The sequence below is a fragment of the Pristis pectinata genome, chromosome 9 (assembly GCF_009764475.1).
Source record: "Pristis pectinata isolate sPriPec2 chromosome 9, sPriPec2.1.pri, whole genome shotgun sequence".
In the NCBI taxonomy this organism is placed as follows: Eukaryota; Metazoa; Chordata; class Chondrichthyes; order Rhinopristiformes; family Pristidae; genus Pristis; species Pristis pectinata.
The window spans coordinates 74,731,085-74,751,842 of record NC_067413.1 but is presented as its reverse complement, the minus strand read 5'-3'; the positions used below and the strand labels follow the sequence as shown (position 1 = coordinate 74,751,842).

Here is a 20,758-nt window from a genome sequence, read left to right as displayed (position 1 = left end):
TGGTGGAGTTACAGTTATCGAAGAAGGTTGTCTAAGAATACAGTGGGGAATAGATCAGCTGGAAAGTTGGGTGAAATGGAGGCAGCTTAAGCCAGAAAAGTGTAAGGTAATGTACCTCGGGAAGTCAAATTCTGGTAGGACGTACAGAGTAAATGGCAGGGGCCTTGGGAATGTTGATATACAGAGGGACTTTGGGATGCAAGTCTATAGCTTCAAAAAATGTGACACAGGTGGATAGGGTAGTGAAGAAGGCATTTGGCATGAGGCTGGGGTATTAAGTATAACAGTTGGGACATCATGTTGCAGCTGTACAAAACATTAGTCAGAGTGCATTTGGATTATTGTGTACAGTTCTGGTTGCCACAGTATCCTATCTGGATGTATGACGGCTTGGTACAGCAACTGCTCTGCCCAGGATTGCAAGAAACTGCAGAGTTGTGGACACAGGCCAGCGCATCACAGACACCACCTCTCGTTGTCTTGGTGAAGCAGCCAGCATAATCAAAGACCCCACCCACCCGGGACATTCTCTCCTCTCTCCTCTTCCATCGGGTAGAAGATACAGGTGCCTGAGGGCACATACCACCAGACTTAAGGACAGCTTCTACCCCACTGTGATAAGACTATTGAATGGTTCCTTTATACAATGAGATGGACTATGACCTCACGATCTACCTTGTTGTGACCTTGCACCTTATTGCACTGCACTTCTCTGTAGCTGTGACACTTTACTCTGTACTGTTACTGTTTTTACCTGTACTACATCAATGCACTCTGTACTAACTCAATGTAACTACACTATGTAATGAATTGACCTGTACGATCGGTTTGTAAGACAAGCTTTTCACTGTACCTCGGTACAAGTGACAATAATAAACCAATACCAATATTGAAAGGATGTGGTAGAAATAGAGAGGGTGCAGAAGAGAGTCATCAGGATGCTGCCTAGTATAGTTAAAAAGGGAGATTGGATAGGCTGGGTTTATTCTCATTGGAGCATAGGAGGCTGAAAGGTGACCTAATAGATGTTTATGAGATTATGAGGGGCATTGACATGGTAGATAGTAAGAGTCTTTTTTCCAGGGTAGAGGACTCTAAAACTAGGCATAGAATTAAGAGGGGAGAAATTTTAAAGGAGATCTGAGGGGCAAGTTTTTCCACACAGCGGGTGATGCTTATCTGGAACAAACTGCCAGAAAAGGTGGTAGAGGCAGATACACTTACAGCATTTGGATAGGAAAAGCATAGAGGGTTATGGAGCTAATGTGGGTAAATGGGATCAGCATAGATAGGCATCATGGTTGGCATGGAGGAAGTTGGCCAAAAGGGCCTGTCTTATGCTATTTGATTCTTTGTTCGAATGCAAACAATAGAGGTGTGGAGTGTGGGATCTGTTATGTGTCATCATGGTTTCCCTAAGATCCAATACAGTCTTTATTTTGGAAACTACTAACTAGCAAATTTCATAGGAGGGCACTTTTGCTCTCAATTTATAAAGTATTTTCAAGTTTAAAGTTAATGTGACCAATCATTGCTGATCAACAGATTTCATTATCTCACATTCTTTCACCCATAAAGAATATCATTAATATTGAAGAACTTCCTTTCCAAAATTCTCACTTTCTTGAATAAAACATTTTTCTTAATCTGTTGTTCAGATTTTTGAACATTTCTGATTTTCCTTTTTTTGTTTGGAACGAAAATCAAAAATCTGGTTGAGAGTATTTTGAATCAACCTTTTCATTTTGTTTTGGCTTTTTTCTCCCTGGTGGCCACATAGTTGGCCGTGTTTCATTGCACTTGCTTTGAAATAAATGTTCATATTCCAAAGATTTTGTACATTGCTTGAGTGTATATGATCCAAAAGTGATGAATGTCCATATTGGAAAAGTGGAGGGAACTTGGAATAGTCTTTCTTTACATGGAGGCTTTTACCTCTGTTTTGGTTCTCTTTGGATCTCCATTTTTTTTCTGTTGTCTTCATCTTCTTTAATAAACGTATTAAAGATGAATTCCAGTCCTGCTGCACCCCTGTACAAAGGGGAGACACTATTAACACACACACAAACCTGTTTTTTGATGAACTTCCACAGAGGTTGTCGTGGCATCCAGGAGAAACCTTGAAGATTGCTCATCATATTGTCCCTTGATGACACTGAAGTGTGTGTGTCCAATTTTTTTTTTGTTGGTTGCTTTTCCATTTTACTTTTCAAAAATTGGTGTTTAATTTTTTTTGTAGCTTTTACCAAAAATGGAAAAAGGGAGTTGCAGTGGTGAAGTCTTATAATCTTTCCAAAGTAATGTAGACACATTGTTAGTAAATTTACATTAAAAACTACCATTTATATTAAGAGGTTATAGCCTTTTCCTTCTGATGAAGGATCTTTGACCTGAAATGTTAACTTCTTCGTTCTACAGATGCTGCCTGATCCACTTTGTTTCCAGCATTTTCTGTTTTTATTAAGTCTTTCTCAATCTAATTTAATTATTACTTCAGGTAAATGATGACAGAAAAACAAAAAACTGAAATAAAACAAATGTTGGGAAGATGTTGGAGACGTCTGTGGTGAGAGAGAAACGGTTAACATTTCAGGTCAATGAACTTTCATCAGGAGTAGAAGCTGTCAAGGATTTAGGGCTGAAACGGTTGGGGGGGGCTGGGGGAGACAAACAAAGAAGGAGCAAAAGCAACGTTAAGCACTCGTGGAGGCAGACTGTAATCTTAAGAAATTTTAAAAAAAATCAAACTGCTGTGAAAATCATATTAGACAGAAGTTGGGAGACACTATAATAGAATGGTAATTCAGTTACATAGTGTTTGCATCCATGATCATGCACTGTCATTTCATTGGGAAACTGACCGCATCTTCTGGAATAAGTACAGTTCACAGTCAATCATTGAGACAACTGTCTTTGAATTCCTTTCATTGTTGAGTTACTAATTTTTATATTATGCTTCATTATTGAGGTCTTCATCCTTGTAAACCTTTTCTCCAGATTAACATTATGAAACTCCTTCATAAGGAAAATTCTATTACATAATCTAAATATTTCCTTCTCTCCTAACATGAACAACATTAATCTTTCTGTGGAACTCAGATTCCCAAAATTGATAGCCTCTGACTAAAGAATATCAACCTGAAATATTAATTCTGTTTCTCTGTCCACATGCTGCCTAACCCACTGAATATTTTCATTATTTCCTGTTTTATTTCACATTTCCAGCATCTGCAGTATTTTCCATTAGGATATCTTTTGGATCACACAATTTATAATATGGTGTAGTGACCAATGACCTAGGTAGTTGTTTATAGTAACACATCATATCAGCATTGAGATTCTAAGAGCAAGCACCAGGTTTACCTGACTAAAAAATATAAAAATTAATGATTTGTCAGAGACCAGTATGGCAAGCCCTTTTTGTTTTTGTTGAGAATGTACCTAGATGTGATTGACTTCTCAATGTGTCTGTCATTTCCTTCCTTCTGACATCATTTGTCTGGAACCCATTTTTGTAATTTGCTTTGTTGCCTTTGAATGACTAGTCACATCAAATTTCCCTTAAAATCATGGAATTACTACACTGCATGAAGAGTCCATTTGGATAATCTAGTGCATGGTGACTTTTTGTAAGAACAATCCAGTTGATTCTGTTCTTTGACATTTTCCCTGTAGTCCTGCAATTATTTTTCTGTCAGTTATGTATCAAGTTCCTTTTTGAAAGCCACAACTTAATTTGCTTACATCACTCTTTTTAGAGGTTTAATCTCCTGCCTTGCCTAATTCTTTTGCTAATATCTTAACTTTGTGTCCCCTGATTTGCAACTCTTCCACTAATACTGAAAGTTTCTCTTTATTTACTTTTCTAGATGTTTCATGTTTTTGAAAAATTCTTTCAACTTGTGCTGCTCTAAAGACAAACATTTTCATCCGTTTATTCACTTAACTTCACTTAAGTTCATTCCATGGAAGCATTCTAGTACATCTTTTCTGAACCATGTAGAACCTTTGCATCCTTCCCAAAATCCAGAATCCTGAATTGGGCATGGTAATCCAAATTTGTTGAGCTTAATTGAAGTTCAGCATGACCTACTTGTGTTGAAAGGTTGCCAACTTTATGTTACATCCCACTGTGGTGGAAGTAAAATAGGTTCAATAGTAATTGGCAGTCACATATTTTACTGGAGTATTCAGATTTGGAAATGAGAACCATTCAAGTTCTTTGTTTTTCTTAAATCCCTAGACAATCTATTTTATTCACTTGAATCAGGGTTTAATAATCTCTCATTATCTACAGAATCAATACAACCCTTAATCATTCTAATGCTAGCTTTATTGTTTGCTCTATTTCTACAAAATAATCCAAATTGTTATTCTTATGTGGACATTACATGTTAGCTAGGCCACCCATGATTTGAGGCATTTGGTTCCTTCTATTACTGTCAGAGAACTTGATTTAAAAAAAAATGACATCATTATACACCCTAGAATTCTTGAACTTAAACCTTCTAGCGCTTCCCCTTATACTCAGATCCTTCTCAGCAACCTTAGCTGATATATCATTAAGCATCAGTGGCTACAATGTCACCTTATTTGATTTCTACCACCTTTTACCCTATAATTAACAGTAGACCCATCAGCTTCTGCAACTTTGCTCTTTTTCTTTTATCTTAGACCACTTCCTACCCTAACAGCAGTGAGATTTGGAATCAATTTAGACTGAAGAACAGAAGTAGTAACATACTGATACTAGTAGAATTCATGTCATTAGAGCTTCCAATGCAATCACTCTTGCCTAATTAATTTTATCAGAATCCTGATGATTAGCGGCTACTATGATTACTAGTTTAATATTTTGCAGAGTTTATCAGTTTGACTGTTCTATGCACATTCTTTTCTGCGACTATCTGATGTAACCGTAGAGGAACAATAATAATTTTACACTTGGTTATTGAAGTCAGATGATTGCAGCTGGGATGGTCAATTTAATGAATCGGATTTTCATCTAAATCCAGTTGCAAAAAATTTGCTTGGACCAATAATTTCAAGTTCACCCTAGAGCATAAACTCTAAATATTATTGAATATTAATATAAAATATGAAAGAAAGGATGCTGCCTTCGCCACCCTATCTACCTGTATTGACACTTACGGTGAACTATGGATCTAACCTCCAGGTCCCTCTGTTCATCAACATTCCTCAGCACCTTACTATTTATTGTATATGCCCTACCCCTATTTGATTTCCCAAAATGCATCACCTCACACCTGTTGGGTTTAATTTCCATCTGCCAACACTCCGCCCATCTTTCCATCTGATCTACGTCCTGCTGTAGCCTTAGACAACCTTCCTTGCTACCTACGCCACCAACTTTCCTGTCATCCGCAGACTTGCTAATCATACCTCCAACGTTCACATCCAAATCATTAATATATATCACAAACAGCAAGGGTCCCAGCACTGATCCCACCACTGGTCACAGACTTCCAGTCAGCAAAGCATCATTCCACCACTACCCTCTGTCTCCTATCATTAAGCTAACTTTGGATCCAGTTAGCTAGGTCGCTTTGAATCCTATGTGCCTTAAACTTCTGGATCAGCTCCCATTTGAGACCTTGTCAAATTCCTTAGTAAAGTCCATGTGGACAATGTTTATTGCGGTGCCTTCATCGGTCTTCCTAGGTACCTTCTCAAAAAAAACTCAACCAAATTCGTGAGGCAGGATTTCCCCTTCACAGAGCCATTCCAACTATCCCTGTTCAGCCCTTGCCTTTCCAAATGTGCATAACTTCTATCCCTTAAGATTTTCTCCAATAATTTCCCTACCATTGATGGAAGGCCCACTGGCCTTTAGTTACAGAACATCAACATCTATGACTGTCATCGCTGATCTTATCTTTTCAAAAAAAAACTATTAAGTTAGTTTAATGCTGTTTTTTTCTTTTAACAGATCCCTTCTGGTCTTCTGTTATTTATCCAAATTTGTCCAATTATTTTGCTTCAGTTCTTGTTTTAAGCTGAATTTATTCTTGAACTTTCCACTTTGTATTCTTTGTGCTAAATAATCCTAATCTTTGACTTTCCATTGCATACCACGCTTTTCCAGTATTTTGCAATTGAAAATAGACTTCATTTTACCTTCCAAACTGAAAATTGTAATGGCCTTTACTGACTTGTTTTGTGTCATTTCAGGAATATGACTGGGCACTTGTAGATATGAGTCATATTTTTGGGCCACTGATGCAATTTCCACATCAGGAGCATATAGAATTGCATAATTTCCCTGTACAATGTATGGGAAACTTGGATCTCATACTACTGGAACAAGTAGATTCACCCAATGATAGATTGTACTGGAACACCTATCTGGTAATTCCCTACTACCTTTAAATTATACCAGGAAGTCCACACACTGCATCCCCTTCCATCACCTCCACCTGACTCCATGATCTGTTGAGATTCTTGCTGGAACCTTTGAACGCCACACTGACTGCTTCCTCACCACTTGCCATATCCCTGCCTCTGATCCTGGCCACCCTTGGCCCAATTATTCTCTTTCCTTCCTCTTTCCCCCGTTCACTGCCTAAAACCACTGCTTCTTCCACACCCCCCTCCAAACTCCCTGACCACAACATAAACCCAATTGGTCACCTGCAAAGCCAGTTTTCCCATTTCCTGCTTTGGATCAGACTACAGAGGTATCAGCATCCTCCTGAGTTGTCCACCCAGTGCCCTCGTATGGTAGCAGTAGTATTTCTAGGCTTTATGTGTGTAGATGACATCATAGTCCATTTACTCTGCACTTACAATATTTTCAAACTTTTAACCTGTTGTGTACAGTTTATATATTCCTCTGAATTCTGTGCAACCAAGTCCCTACTGATTGCCTTTTGCAGTTGAATTTATGAATACTGTTCATTTATTTTTCTAATATTTTCCCTTGCTCAAGTTTTCTTTCATTTCCTCCCCTGAAGTTGCTGGATCATGTTAATTGAATTTGTGGCAATGCATCAAACCATTGCAGCTGTTCTTCATGCAACAGATTGGTTGGAAGCTAATTATGATCCTATCTAAATGTAGAATCATAAAAATTTGCAGCACAGAAGGGAGTCACTTAGCTCTGATCTTGACAGGCAGGTGGCAACAACAGGGAATGGAGCATCAATCAGTAAACCTGGCGTTCCTCTGGAGTGCACATACGTTGTCTTATTTCTGTAGAAGCTGGAGTCAGCACCCCTTACTGTGGGTGACGCAGAAGAGAGTCGGAATACTGACCTTGTGACCAGGAATGTGTAGTGGGGGGGGGGGGGGGGGGGGTGGAGGTGCAGTGGGCTAACAACTCCAACTCCTCCTGGCCTACAAGCTTTAAAAGACACTCGCTTCTCCTGCTTTACAATTAGACCTGCTCCTTCATCCAAGCAGTCCAGTTCAGTCCAGTGCATTGTTTTTGTATGATTATTAATTGCACACTTTTTGCTTCTGTTATCCTTCATTCTTTTCAGCCTTTCCAAACATCCTGATCTCCTCCCTTATTTTCATTAAAATTTTAACTGTAATTTTATGTTTTTGTTTGTTTGCTTTTAATTCCTCTCTGTCCACAATACAGAGTTCACAATACAGAACCTTCAGTGTTTCTCAACTCCACCTAGTGTGGGTAAAATTATTTTGCATTTAATTCCTCTCTCAGCTTTTCCACAGGCAAACTTGTTTACTAACTTTTTCATCCAATTATTTTAAATCGGATAATTATTTTAAACTCACTAAACTTTGTCTTTATTTGTCTAGCACTTTCTTTAATCTATAGTTTTTCATTATCTTTTCTATTCTTCCATTGAACCTAACTATTTTATAGTTACCATTATCAATTCTCTTAATCTGATTAGTTCCTTGTTCTACTAAATTAAATGGCAATTTTTATTTTCCCTTGCTAGACCAGAAAGCTTTATGGATCTTGGAATCTGGATAAATCTTTAAACACTTATCAATTTGACTGAATGCATAGGTTTATTCCAGTTGTTTCTAGTGTAATAAAAATATCTAGAATCTATTGACCTGTTGTTCTTTCATATCCTTTTGACTGGTCATCAAGTTATCTCTGTCTATCCCCTACCTACTGGCTTGTAATGAGAATTCCTACTTCTTAGCTTTACAAATTTATTTCTGTGGTAGGAAAGTTGGCGATTATTGTTCATCCCAACTTGCCCTGAGAAACTGGTAGTGGACCTTCAATTACTATAAGTGGTTTGAAACAACTGAGTGTCTCACTAAGTCACATCAGCGGGCTCTTGAGTCAGTCACGTTATGGGAACCAAGTCGCATCTGGGCCAGATCAGTTAAGGAGTACAAGTTTCCCCGCCTAAAGAACATTGATTATGTTTTACAGAAATTCAGCAGCCTCCTGATAACTTTTTAACCAACATTTCACCTTCAGATGTTTAAAACTGAATTCAAATTCTCCAGCTGCCATTGTGCAACCTGAACTCATTCTCTGGATTATTAGTTTTGGGCCTCTGGGTTGCTGACCCATTGACATCTATTTCTTGAAACTAATCTATATTGATTCAACTAATGCAACCTTTTAAGAAATGTTCTTGTATTCCAGCCTTATAACTGACACCTTTACTAATATTCTGCACATCCCCATCCCATTTTTGTCCCTTGCTATATAAAGGATTTTGAATATGAATGTTAAATTCCCTGTCCTGATCAAAATTAACCCACGTTTTTGTTACTACTATTATATGTATAGTTCCAATTCTCCAGCTTTTATACCTCAGATAAGTGACTGAGTTCTGAGTCTAATCTTTTGGAACTTAAACTGCTGATTGTGGTTGATTGCTGTTGAGCACAGAAATTGTTTGTTTCAGAGACTGAAATTTATTGAACCTAGTGTAAGTGTGCTGACCGATGAGAATGCATATTGGTACATATATCATTATAGAAATCATTCCTTGCGTGGCTTTTCCTCCATAAAAATGAAGACCACTTGAGTTTCTACCAATGCCAGACTCCCTTGAAATATATTCATTTTCAGTACTTTTTGTGATGACTAATTAGAAAAACAAATCCAACACAACCACATCTTTGTGTTGAAATTGTATATTGGTTAAAGTACAACTTCTCTGGTCTCCCTGAAGGAGAATCTTGTGGCCTACAATTACTTATAGCAGTAAGCGCTCGGCATAGGTTATGGGAGGCAAATTTAATTGATTCCTCTAACCCAGATCACCAGCATAGAATGGATCTTCATTGTTTTGCTGAACAAAATAAGCTAACCAACCATAGACCGGAGATTAAGTCTCTGTCCTTCTACTATGTAGTGCAACATTGTGTCAGATTGCTTGTTCAGCCAAAGGGGAGCCCTTTACCTTTTTTAAAAAAAAATTGCATTTATTTAAGTGAATTTGAGCTTTTGCAACATAGATATGAAATGTGATGATAATTAAATTTTACTTTGTTGCATGTTCTAACAGAATAAACTGGTAAATGGGATTAGTGTAGATGTGTAAAATGGATGCATTGTGTATGGTGGTCTGAAGGGCCTGTTTCTATTCTAAGACTTTAATAACAAATGTCGCAAGGCATTGGAAATTGACTGGGTTCAATCTGATTGAAGTTCCTTTTGCATTAGGTGTACTCTGAAGAACATGATACCAGTGTCGTACCAGAAATTCCTTCATGGGATCATGTAATTCCAAAGGAAATCCTGGACAAAACGACCACAACTGAAGAAGTCTCCTCTGACAGCATTACAGTATGGATTGATCCTCTTGATGCTACCCAGGAATATACAGGTATGACATTTATTATTAAGTTTGATGTATCTGAAATTACTGTGTCTGGAAATGAAGTGCAATAATAAAGTTATAATTTTTGATTTTAATTATTTACTGTCACTGTACATGAAAATCAATCCTTGTAATGTGTAACTGGTGCATTGCTTGTGACATTAATCATAGTAAATCAGAGAATATGTTCTGTTGCTTCCGCCTTTACTATTGTGATATTGCCTTTCTGTGTGTTTGTGTCTGTGTCCCTCTCTCCCTCTTTCCCTACATCTGTATATTTTTTACCTTATTGTCTATTTCAAGTGATTCTGTAGATGGCTTATTGTCCTTGGAAGGTAGAAGATATTAGGATATATTGGACACCACAGTGGCACAGCTAGTGGATCTGCTGCCTCAGCTTCAGCAACCCAGGTTCGATCCTAACCTTGGGTGCTGCCTGTGCAGAGTTTGCACATTCATCTTGTGATCGCGTGCATTTTCTCCCAGATGCTCCAGTTTCCTTTCATATCCTAAAGATGTTCTAGTTGGCTAATGTAAATTACACTTGGTGCATAGGTGAATAGTAGCGACTGGGGAGAATCCATGGGAATGTAGGGAGGATGGTTTAAGGGGAAGATTGGAGGAGCAATGGGATTGGTCTGTGAGCCAACTTAGATTCGATGGGACAAAATGGCCACCTTGGTCATAAGGAAAGAGAAAATTTTGATTATAGGATATTGGCTGGGTTGGGTTCTTTTGAAGTTATGGTAAGCTGGTAGTTTGGCATTTAGGTAGGAATCAAGAACGCAGCATGGATATTTCATATCCATGTGAAATAATGGTTGGAAATCAATTCTCCTGGAGGAAAGAAACAGGCATTTAGATGGGAATTAGTAAGCAAGAAAGAATGAAGGGATGGGATTGAGTTTTGAGGTATTGCATGGATTGTGGGATAGGGTCTAGTAACTTTGGTGACCAGAGCCTGATATTGTTGTAGATAGCAGTTCACCTGCAAAATGACCATTATGACACAATTTTTTGCATTGTGCAGATCAATTTTAATTCTAGATCTCCCACAAAGCTATTCATGTAAATTAAAAGATGTACAGTTTTAAAGGAATATGAATTTTGAGAACAATTCTTTTAAAAATTCTTTTTAGCCTGTTTTATATCTTTATGAAGCAGAATGGGATTTTTAAAAAGGAGTAGAGGGGGAAGAAAAGTCACATGGAAATCATTGGAGAATAGTTATTAAAAATGAAAGAAACGTTAGGGGAAAATAAAGAAAATCCAGAATTGAGGCTATTAACCACAGAGAGATTGTACTCTGACTGACTTCTTGCACAGAATGCAAAATATATTTTATATGTAAATTTGCCAGCTTGCTGAACTAGATTAGTATTAGGTGAAGGCCTGCTGTGTATAATTTATCATCCCCCAGCTTGTTGTGCTTCTGGTTCCTGTCAAATGTTCTCTCACTGCATATAATTTGCCCTTGTTAGTGAAAACACTCTTAAATTATGAAAAATATTAGAACTGAAGAGTGGAACAGGCAGGTGGGGAGGGGGAAGATGTGGTCAGAATAAGTTTCTTAATTGGCTGAAAGACACTGAAAACAGTTGGGGGCGGAAGACAATACTGTTTTGAAGAACTATTGTGACTGAAGCAAAAATATTAGAGAACCCAGAGAAGATTTAAAAAAAAAACATTGATGTCTTGGTTTGTTTCCTTGTGATGTTGAGCTTTTTGGATCCAAACTAACAGTGTGTGATTTATTGGCAATTGTCTCGTGCGCTTGGTTGTTGCATCACTTGCCTTACCATGGAGCTTGTTTCTTGAAGGTTGGCTATACCACTGGATCTTTTGGAAGTTTGGCAGTGGTGTGATTTCACTTCTTTAGAGTATGTTTTATTCAGTTTGAATGTCAGTTATTTTGCTTTCCAGCTATTTAACAAATGCAGATGTTAATTAAATGAGACGGGTGTGGGATAGTATTTGATGAGACCTGAATATAATAGGTCTGATCTTGACTCAAATAAAATAAAATGGAAAGAAATTAAAGAATATTACCAGATCATGAGTGTTTTCTTGCAAAACATAAGTAAATGATGACAGATGTAATGAAAATAATAAAAACTGCATGAAATAGAAACAGTGCTGGAAATAGATAAGATTTCTTAGTCATATATACATTGAAACACACAGTGAAATGCATCTTTGCGTAGAATGTTCTGGGGACAGCCCGCGGGTGTCACCACGCTTCCGGTGCCAACATATCATGCCCACAACCCCTAACCCATACGTCTTTGGGATGTGGGAAGAAACTGGAGCACACAGGAAACCCACGCAGGTATGGGGAGAACGTACAAACTCCTTACAGACAGTGGCCGGAATTGAACCTGGGTTGCTGGCGCTGTAATAGCGTTATGCTAACTGCTACACTACTGTGCCTGCCCTGTCCAATATTCAACTGGTCAGGCTACATCTGTGGAGAGAGAGAGAAAAAAACAGACCCCTCAATGGGGGGGGGGGTGAGAAAACCGGTGTGTTTTAAATTGGAGAAAGGGAGAGAAGTGGAAAGAACAAAGGGAATGGGTGGAGACCAAGGGACCAAGGTTATCCAGGTGCTTTTGGTACTGTCTGGTTAGTAAAGTGGAGTGGGGGAGAGGGTTTGCAAAAGAACATGCAAGAACTGTGAGATGCAGACCACAGCAGTTGCTGGAAATCTGAAACTAAAAGGAATGCTGGAAATGTCCACCAGATCAAGCAGCAAATGTGGGGAGAGAGAAATTGCATTAATGTTACAGGTGTCTAAACTTAACAGGGAATGGGAAAAGCTGGTTACGTAAAATTGTGGAATTGAGTCCTGAGAGCTGCAGAGTGCCAAGATGGAAGATGAGGTGCTGCTTCTCAAGCTTATGTTGGGATGATGGAGTTCTTTTGAGTTTGATTATGGGCAGAAGGGCTTTGAAGGACCAGGTTTATGGAGAGGAAAATGAGGAAGGCCAGCAATCATTGCACTGGGATAGATGAGTCTAGAGATTACAGGGATGTGGATGAAAGCATATGAGACGAACCATGAATGAGGACACATATTGAAGTAGGTGTTCTTAGTGATGGCATGGAAATGAGATCCAGAGTAAGCTTGGTCAAATATGCTACAAACGTTTCCGTTAGTTGTCTGAGAGCAAGGTAGAGTTGGTAGCTGGGGAACTGACTATTATGATGAGCTTTTGTCACCTCAGTGTTCTTAAGAAGGAGACTTTCTGTAGATCCTGCATTGAATATCAAACAAGCACCTGACAATTTAATGAAGGTAGAAAGGTCGACAAAGGTGGTAGTAAGGTGAAGCTCCATGCCATCAGCATTCATGTGAAAACTGACACCATTTTCAGATGATGTTGTCAAGAGACAGTACATGTAATATGTGAAGTAAAAGATAAATCAGTTATAGTGCAGGCAGAGGAATAGAAGGATTGTTGGTGACTTGTTGACATCATCTGGATAGTTAAGAACAGAACCACCTGAGTGTAGACTCATGAAGGTGGATAGTAGTGGATGTGTGTGGGCAAGGGTAATATGGCCAGTTGTTAAAAGGCTACAGTCAGATACAGGGCATGGAGGGATAGATTGCCTTTGCCACGATCACAGAATGTTGTTAGTGATTTTGAGTAGGGCTGTTTTGGTACTGTGGAAGGAACAGAAATTTTACTAATCAGGTCTTCCTGGTAAGCTGGGCAGAAATTTGGGAGGCCTCAGCACATCCAAAGACTTTTGAGAAGAAGGCAAGGTTGACGAGCATGATAGCTTAAAAGGAAAGAGGATTAAGGATTTTGAGGGGGATAGTGATTTCGAGGAGATAATACCTGAGGAGAAGGGGCTTGTCACAATCTCAACTAACGTGGGCTAAGAAGGGAAGATAGGCAGAGGCCATTTTGATGGAAATAGGATCAAGGAAGCAGGAGCTGACTCTGTTGATGGCATTGTGTTAGCAGACAGCATATGGAAAAATAGAAGGAGTAAAGAAAGACCTGCGTTTGGAACAAGGGCTCGGGAAGCATTAGGAGTTTGTTTGGGTGAGAGGAAGGGAAGTGACACAGGTAGTACATTGGAGCTCCTTGCATTTGTTATTGGAGGTGAGGGTAGAGGAGACAAGGAGACTGAAGGCCAGAGCAGCTATATAAGCAGATTAGGGAGCTGGAATCAATAGAACTTTGTGGTTTAGCCACATCTGACACAAACTTCTGTCCTGCAGAATATTAAGTTCTATTACCTGACTGAAGCAAAACATCTGTCCTGGACTTTGAACAGTTTTCATAGTCAAACACAATTCCCTATCCAACAACCACCTGAGTCTGCTAATTGCATGAGACTTTGTCTGCTGATACTTAAATTAGTGAAATGTTTCTACTGTCTCGTTATGTTACAGCATAAGAGCATTAGAAATTAAAAGGAGCAGTCCATTTTTCTCCTAATTTGAGTATGTTCAGGGTTGCCTTTAAAAGAAATCTGTAAATTTAACAGGCAGTTACATGCTATTGCAGAATAATATTGAAAAGTTTAATATGTTACAGCAAATTGCATATTAATAAATTACTTCTTTCATCTTTTATGTAGAAAAACTTTTGCATTATGTTACCACAATGGTGTGTGTAGCCGTGAATGGAAAACCGGTTATTGGAGTAATACACAAGCCATTTGGTGATTTTACAGGTATGAAAACCAATTGCGTCTCAAAAACCAGTCTTGAAAAGTTTTTACCTTATTATTTAACATCTTTCTTTTGCTGCCTTTCTAATATTTTCTTATTTTCCGACCATATTTTCTCCAAATTAGTCTAATTTTAATGTTCTTAGTTCAACTATTTATTATGCTCTCACAATTCCCTTCAATAATAGAAACATGCTTGAAATTACAGATGGTTAAGCAATAATTAGGAAAATAACTTTTATCTTAATCAGACAGTCTCCATTTTTTTCTTCTTTTATGCTCTCCTGATTGAATTTACTACAGATTATTTTAAATTATATTTTCATTTTTAATTTTAATCCTTTTTGTAGAGTTCCAAACATAATTTGCAGTTTACAAACATTTAGAACAAATCCTCACAGTAGATAGTTGTTTTAATCATGACATGGGATGCTCTTATGTGCAATCAAGTTACCATTTTTTTAAAAAAGCATTCTGCACAAACTAGATCTACTTGTTTGTTTTAATGATGATTCTCTCTCTATCAGCATGGGCAATGGTGCGTGGAGGATCAAATGTGAGCATGCGCAAATCATACAATGAGAATAATCCCAAAATTATAATATCCCGGTCACATACAGGCACCGGTAAAGCATTTGCTCGGAAGGCATTTGGGAATGACAGTGAAATTAAAGAAGCTGGAGGAGCAGGTAAACGACAGAATTTTTAAGAAGTTTTTATTTTGCACATTTTACTGAATTTGGAAAAGTAGTCTGAAACTTAAACTCCTTTATTACATAAGGGGCTGGTTACAATTCACTTAGTGGAAACTTGATAATGAGACCAATAGAAAGTGAGATTGCATCATAAAATGGTATTGAAATCAACAAATCTGAACAAACTGTGCAGATGTGGTAAGTTCAGTCTGGTCACACTGCAGGCTGTTAGTTAGCAGTGATCATCAGCAACTTCTGACAAAAGTTCCTGATGTTTTCTTCAAATGTTTGACCTAACACTTGAAGTGATGCCGATAGCAACTGATATTGGCAGAGATGAAATTCAAACTGCAGAGGTTACTAGTTCTTTGTGGGCAGTGTTCTTGAAACACTACTGTTTCACAATTGATTACCAATTCCAAACCAATATTATATAAGTGTTATGTACCAGCAACTATAGAAACACAACGAGCCATGTATAAATGTCAGAATCTATTTATTAATAACTACTTGTAATAATAAGAGAAATAAAAACATTAGATATTAAACATTTACCCCAAAATAAACTCAAAGTGTGTGTGTGTGTGTGTGTGTGTGTGGCAAGTTCCCAAACCCCAAGACTAGGAACAGTTTTCAAAGTTCAGTTCAGCATGTCATGAAGCAAAACGATGAGCAAAGGCTTCTGAAAACCACAGTAGAATGTAGAGAGAATATAGAGAGCAGTTTATGAACTTCACAAGTTCCACGATGGAACCCATACGACACCTCAATCGCTGAAGAACTCTGTTGCTTTTAATCAGAGATATCTGCCACTTTGAGAGCACTCAATACAAGGCCGCCCACAGATATACCTGATTCCTGGTACAGGTTAATGACAGAGTGGACTGCACAGTTTGCTCCATAAATCCATGTTTGGATGTATAGTGACAGTCACAGCGATTGTGCTTCACTTGTAGATACAGAGACTGTCTGTCTCTGTCTGTCATTATTCCAGTTATAGAAGCTTTTTCCGCTCCCACTCTTAGTAGTCAGATAAAGCCACACACACTACTGCACTACCATACAGGTGCCTTGAAGGGACACTCACCAAGTAGCAACCTGGCTTGTAACATAAGTAATGTAGATAATATGGAGAGCATATGGAGCAAATATTCAAAAACACTTGCCTGATTAAAAATGAAAGAATCCAAGCTCTTGAGAATTAGGATCTTTGTTAGATTTATTTGGATTGAATTTGACTTTTGTTAATGAATATTTACTTGTGTGTTTTTTGTAGGTTATAAAGTGCTGTCCCTGCTGAATATACCTGATGATAAACAACCAGACCATGCTGATGTGTACCTGCACGTAACCAATATCAAGAAGTGGGACATCTGTGCTGGCAATGCCCTTTTGGAAGCACTTGGTGGTCAAATGACCACTCTTCAAGGAAAGGCTATTGACTATACTGATAGTGAGTTGAATGAAGGTGGAATTTTCGCCAGTATTGGTGTCTCTCACAAAACATTGCTTGAAAAATTGCCAGATTTGAAATCTATTAAAACCCAGTAGAAATTCCCAACTAGTTATTTCAATGTAAAAGCAAAAAAAGTGCTCATAATTGGTCTGATTTAACCTTTATCCTCTTGCTCTTGGAATCATTAAGCAAATTTCTGTGAATGAAGGTGAGAGTTTAAACTTGGGTGGCTTTGCAGAGCAAGAAATGGGTTTCAATTGGACCAATCCTGATTGTAAGATCGCAAATTCGGGCAGGTGAGCAGTGTTGCTGGGTTTGTATAAATGGTAGCCAAATTTAATGTATTAATGTGAATGTTTATATGTTTAAGTTAATAAGTTATGGGTGGTAGAATTATGAACTTGTGATTTTAGATTCAATTATATTCAAACAATAGTTTAAACTACTGTTTAAAAGCTAGATTTTTTTTCTTTCACCTAATGCAGTTTGGATGAAGCATTAAGATAGAAAACTGGATTTTTTAAAATAACCTTTATACAAATAGAAATTGAAAGTATCCAAAATGAAGAAAACACTTTCTTTCATGATTTTTCAAGGTACCCTTAACCTACAGTAAATAAGTAAAAGCCAATGTAATCATTCCATTGTTTTCTAAATTTAAAGAAAAGTCATTGTCATATTTGAATTGAACCTGGCTTGTGCATTTTGGCACAATTGCTTGGTTAAATGATCACAACGTTATAGCTTGGCAATAATGAATGATTAGACATGCAAACCTATATTAAGTAGGATGATAGCGCACTGGAATTTCTGTGTTTTTTGCATCCTTATCCCTCTGTATTTCTCCCATAGACACTGTCTTATATGTTATAATTAAGCCTTGGGTACCCTGAATATAGGACCAATTATTCTGGGTATACTTCGATAGTGATGGTGATTCAGCTTTTCTAGCATTCTCTGCCGCATAGTGGATAGGAACTGGAATGCTACTTGAAACTAGCTGGAGAACCATCCCTTACTCTCCCAACTGAAATTGGTCAGCCTAGTATGGATTGAGGCTTGAAACTTGTGCACCATGTTATGTACATATAGCTGGGTACTATTATAGGCAATATATTGCTAATTAAGCCAGGATTAACTAGGATTGTGCTAAATCGAAACCCCCACATTCATCAGGATTGTGCCAAATCGAAATTTAGAGTTAAATCAAAATAATCCAATATACATATATCTTGCAGTCAAACACAATCTGCTTTTTACTTGTTGAAGGTAAACTTCAAAGTAACAATTGCAAAGACTGGCGCAAAGATGGAATAATCAAATTTGAGTCAAAAATTTCTTGGTACGTATTTCAGATCTTTAATAACAGATCGGAACATTGTTATTATTCTTCCAATAATTGAATAGCCTTCCAGCCAAATAGAGCAAATCTTGTGTTTTGACTTCTATTAGTGCTTTGATTACATCCTGTCCTTGCTCACTGTTTGTCTATCTGTCCAACTGCTATTCGTGTTTTCAGACAGAGCCACACAGTTATTTAGTGGGTTGGTCTTTCTATGTAAAGAGAAGTATTTGTGAAACTAAAGTAGTTCTTTAATTTTGTGTGCATTTACTGTCAAGTATAATCTAAGGGAGATCCAGTTATTTTTAAAATTTCTTGCATCATGTTGATTTTAGAAAGCTCTGGCTTTGCATTCTTACACAGCTTGAAGTAGAAAATATTTCAATTTGCAGCTTTCCTATTGCAATGGCATTGTCTTATTTTTATTAATAACTTAGGTTGTCTATATTTTGAAAATAGTGCTTCATCTCTAGATTACATTACAAACTTTAATATATCATGGTTCTGAGTATGTCATTGATAAAAGCTATCCACACACAAGCCTCTTGGATGACTCAAAATTTATTTAGTGTGATTCTTAGACCAGAAGTCCCTGGTTTGTTCTCCAGGGTTTTCTGAAATAAGGAGTCTGATTTCATCTTGGCATTGCAATGAGCCTTGATGGCTCTGATTGGGAGGAGATGTAGTTTGGTTTCAGGCTGCCCCATTACCATCCTTCTGTTCTCTTCTGGAAATGTGCATTTTTGATACTCATGAGGCTCTACTGCTGAGCACCATTTCTGCCTTTGGACACTGTAAAGGCAGCTGTGAATAATAAGCCATTCGAGGAAGATACTGTGGACCTGTAGCCCGGGGAAGAACCCAATGGCAGGGTGGTGTGGGAGAGAAAAAAGCATGTAATGAAATTGGAACAGAGGTTATTTTCCTCTGTGCCAAAGTAGCAATTTCCTATGTGTTTTTATATATATACTAAAAAAAATTAATGACTGTGTAATTTCTAACAGCTATTATAATTTGCCAATGTAGACTGAATTCTGAATGCAAGTATACTGGTCTTGTTTGACACTACTCTGCAGAGCACTGATCTGTTACAAAGTTCTTGGTCCTGGGAAAAATATTTTTACAAAAAAATTAGAAAACAAAATAAAAGAATAAAATTGTGAAAGCTTATCAGGTTGTGGAATGCTTCCAGACAGTTTGCTGAATGTGGCCATGTTGTTTGTTTGCTTGGTTGAGCTTGCCAATGAGTGTACAGTATGTGAGGACCCCATTTAATGCTGACTCATTTTGTTTTCTTGTTCCTGGGAATACATTGTGTGTGCTGAGTGAAGGACTTGTTGAATTTTGCTGAACTCGGAAATAGCTATTACAAATATAAATTTGGTTTTGTTTTTGATGCTGAGAAATTCAAGAAACACTTTCAACAACACATGTTAGTTTTTGAAAGGATATTATTTGCATTTCTTCAATTAACCTGATAAATATATACTTATGATTGGATGAATTTGAATTAGACATGTCCTGGCCAATATTTATCCCTCAGCCAACATCACATAAACAGATTATATGGTCATTATATTATATGGTCATTATCAATTTTACTTGTGGGATCTTGCACTGTGCAAATTTGCTGTCATGTTCTTTTCATTACAAGAGTGACTGTCCTTCAAAATTAATTCATTGTCTTTAAATCACTTGGGAATATCATAAAAATAGAGAGGAGGGGAGGGGGGCAGTGAAATGCACTATATAAATTCAAGTCTTTCATTTACATGTTAACTATTTATAGCTTGATTAGACGACATTTATTTAGCTACACCCCTCTATCTGAAATCAGTCTCTTTGTTATTACTTGGAAGCTTACCTTCATTGCTTAATATTTGGTCATAATGTATGTTTTGCAATGCAAACTGAATAATATTACCTCACATGAGTTCCTAAATAAATTTGTGTGCAGGGAGATGTAATGATTCAAGCCAGTGAGATAACTGCCAATTATAAATGAACAGGCTAACTTATCTAAGGGAATATTGGAGTCTGAATTTGAATATTTAAATACTACACAAGAAAAAATCCTGTGGCTATTTTAGTTGTGTTAACTACATTTCACTGATCAGAAGTATTTTGGTAACTAAGTAATACTAAACAACTAGGTCTTTTCCTCTCCCCCCACACTCCACAAGCAAAAGGTTTAACTGCTGATGGTGCTCCATATCTCATTCAGAGGCAGGTTAGTCAACTTGCTGTTATCCTTCTGGATCACCGTTCCTGGAAGTGAAAGCCCTGTGGTGGTCCTTGAAGAATTGTGCTGGAATCCAATTCTGCTCCTACCGATGGTCTGCAGTGGTTCAATTATGCCAGATTTGAACTGCTGGTCCTGTTTCTGTCCGATTTAGCATGATGTCTGGGCCACACACTTCCATCAAGCATATCCTCGGTGTGAAGATGGGGTTCTACAAGGTCTGTATAGTAACTCCCATCAACACTGTCATGGGCCTTTGTCACAGGTATATTGGAGAGGACAAAGTAAAGTATGTTTTTTCTCTTACTATCTTCTTCAAGTTAATCTGGCAGATACATTCTTCAGGACTTGGCCAGCTTGGTCAGTACTGGTGCTTCCAAGGCAATTTTCTACTAAGAGTACATTATCTGTTCTTAGTGCATCTTCCCAGTGGCATTCAAAATGAAAGAGTACTGATTCATCAGTTAAAGGTGGATGATAATTAGTAGGAGGTTTACTTACCCATGTTTGATTTACTGTAATGAGACTTTGGGTTCAAAGTCAATG

The 20,758-nt window shown here is 37.7% G+C and overlaps 1 protein-coding gene across 1 annotated transcript in view; it reads left to right on the top strand.

Annotated features, from left to right (window-relative positions):
- The window catches only part of bpnt2 (3'(2'), 5'-bisphosphate nucleotidase 2), a 29,514-nt gene extending 10,376 nt beyond the window's left edge, over window positions 1–19,138 (top strand). The window contains exons 2-5 of the mRNA XM_052023422.1: window positions 9,632–9,794; window positions 14,385–14,480; window positions 15,005–15,166; window positions 16,449–19,138. Coding sequence (XP_051879382.1) covers window positions 9,632–9,794; window positions 14,385–14,480; window positions 15,005–15,166; window positions 16,449–16,723 — 696 coding nt within the window. The 3' untranslated portion in view covers window positions 16,724–19,138. The remainder of the gene's footprint in view (window positions 1–9,631; window positions 9,795–14,384; window positions 14,481–15,004; window positions 15,167–16,448) is intronic.
- Window positions 19,139–20,758: the final 1,620 nt, after the last annotated feature.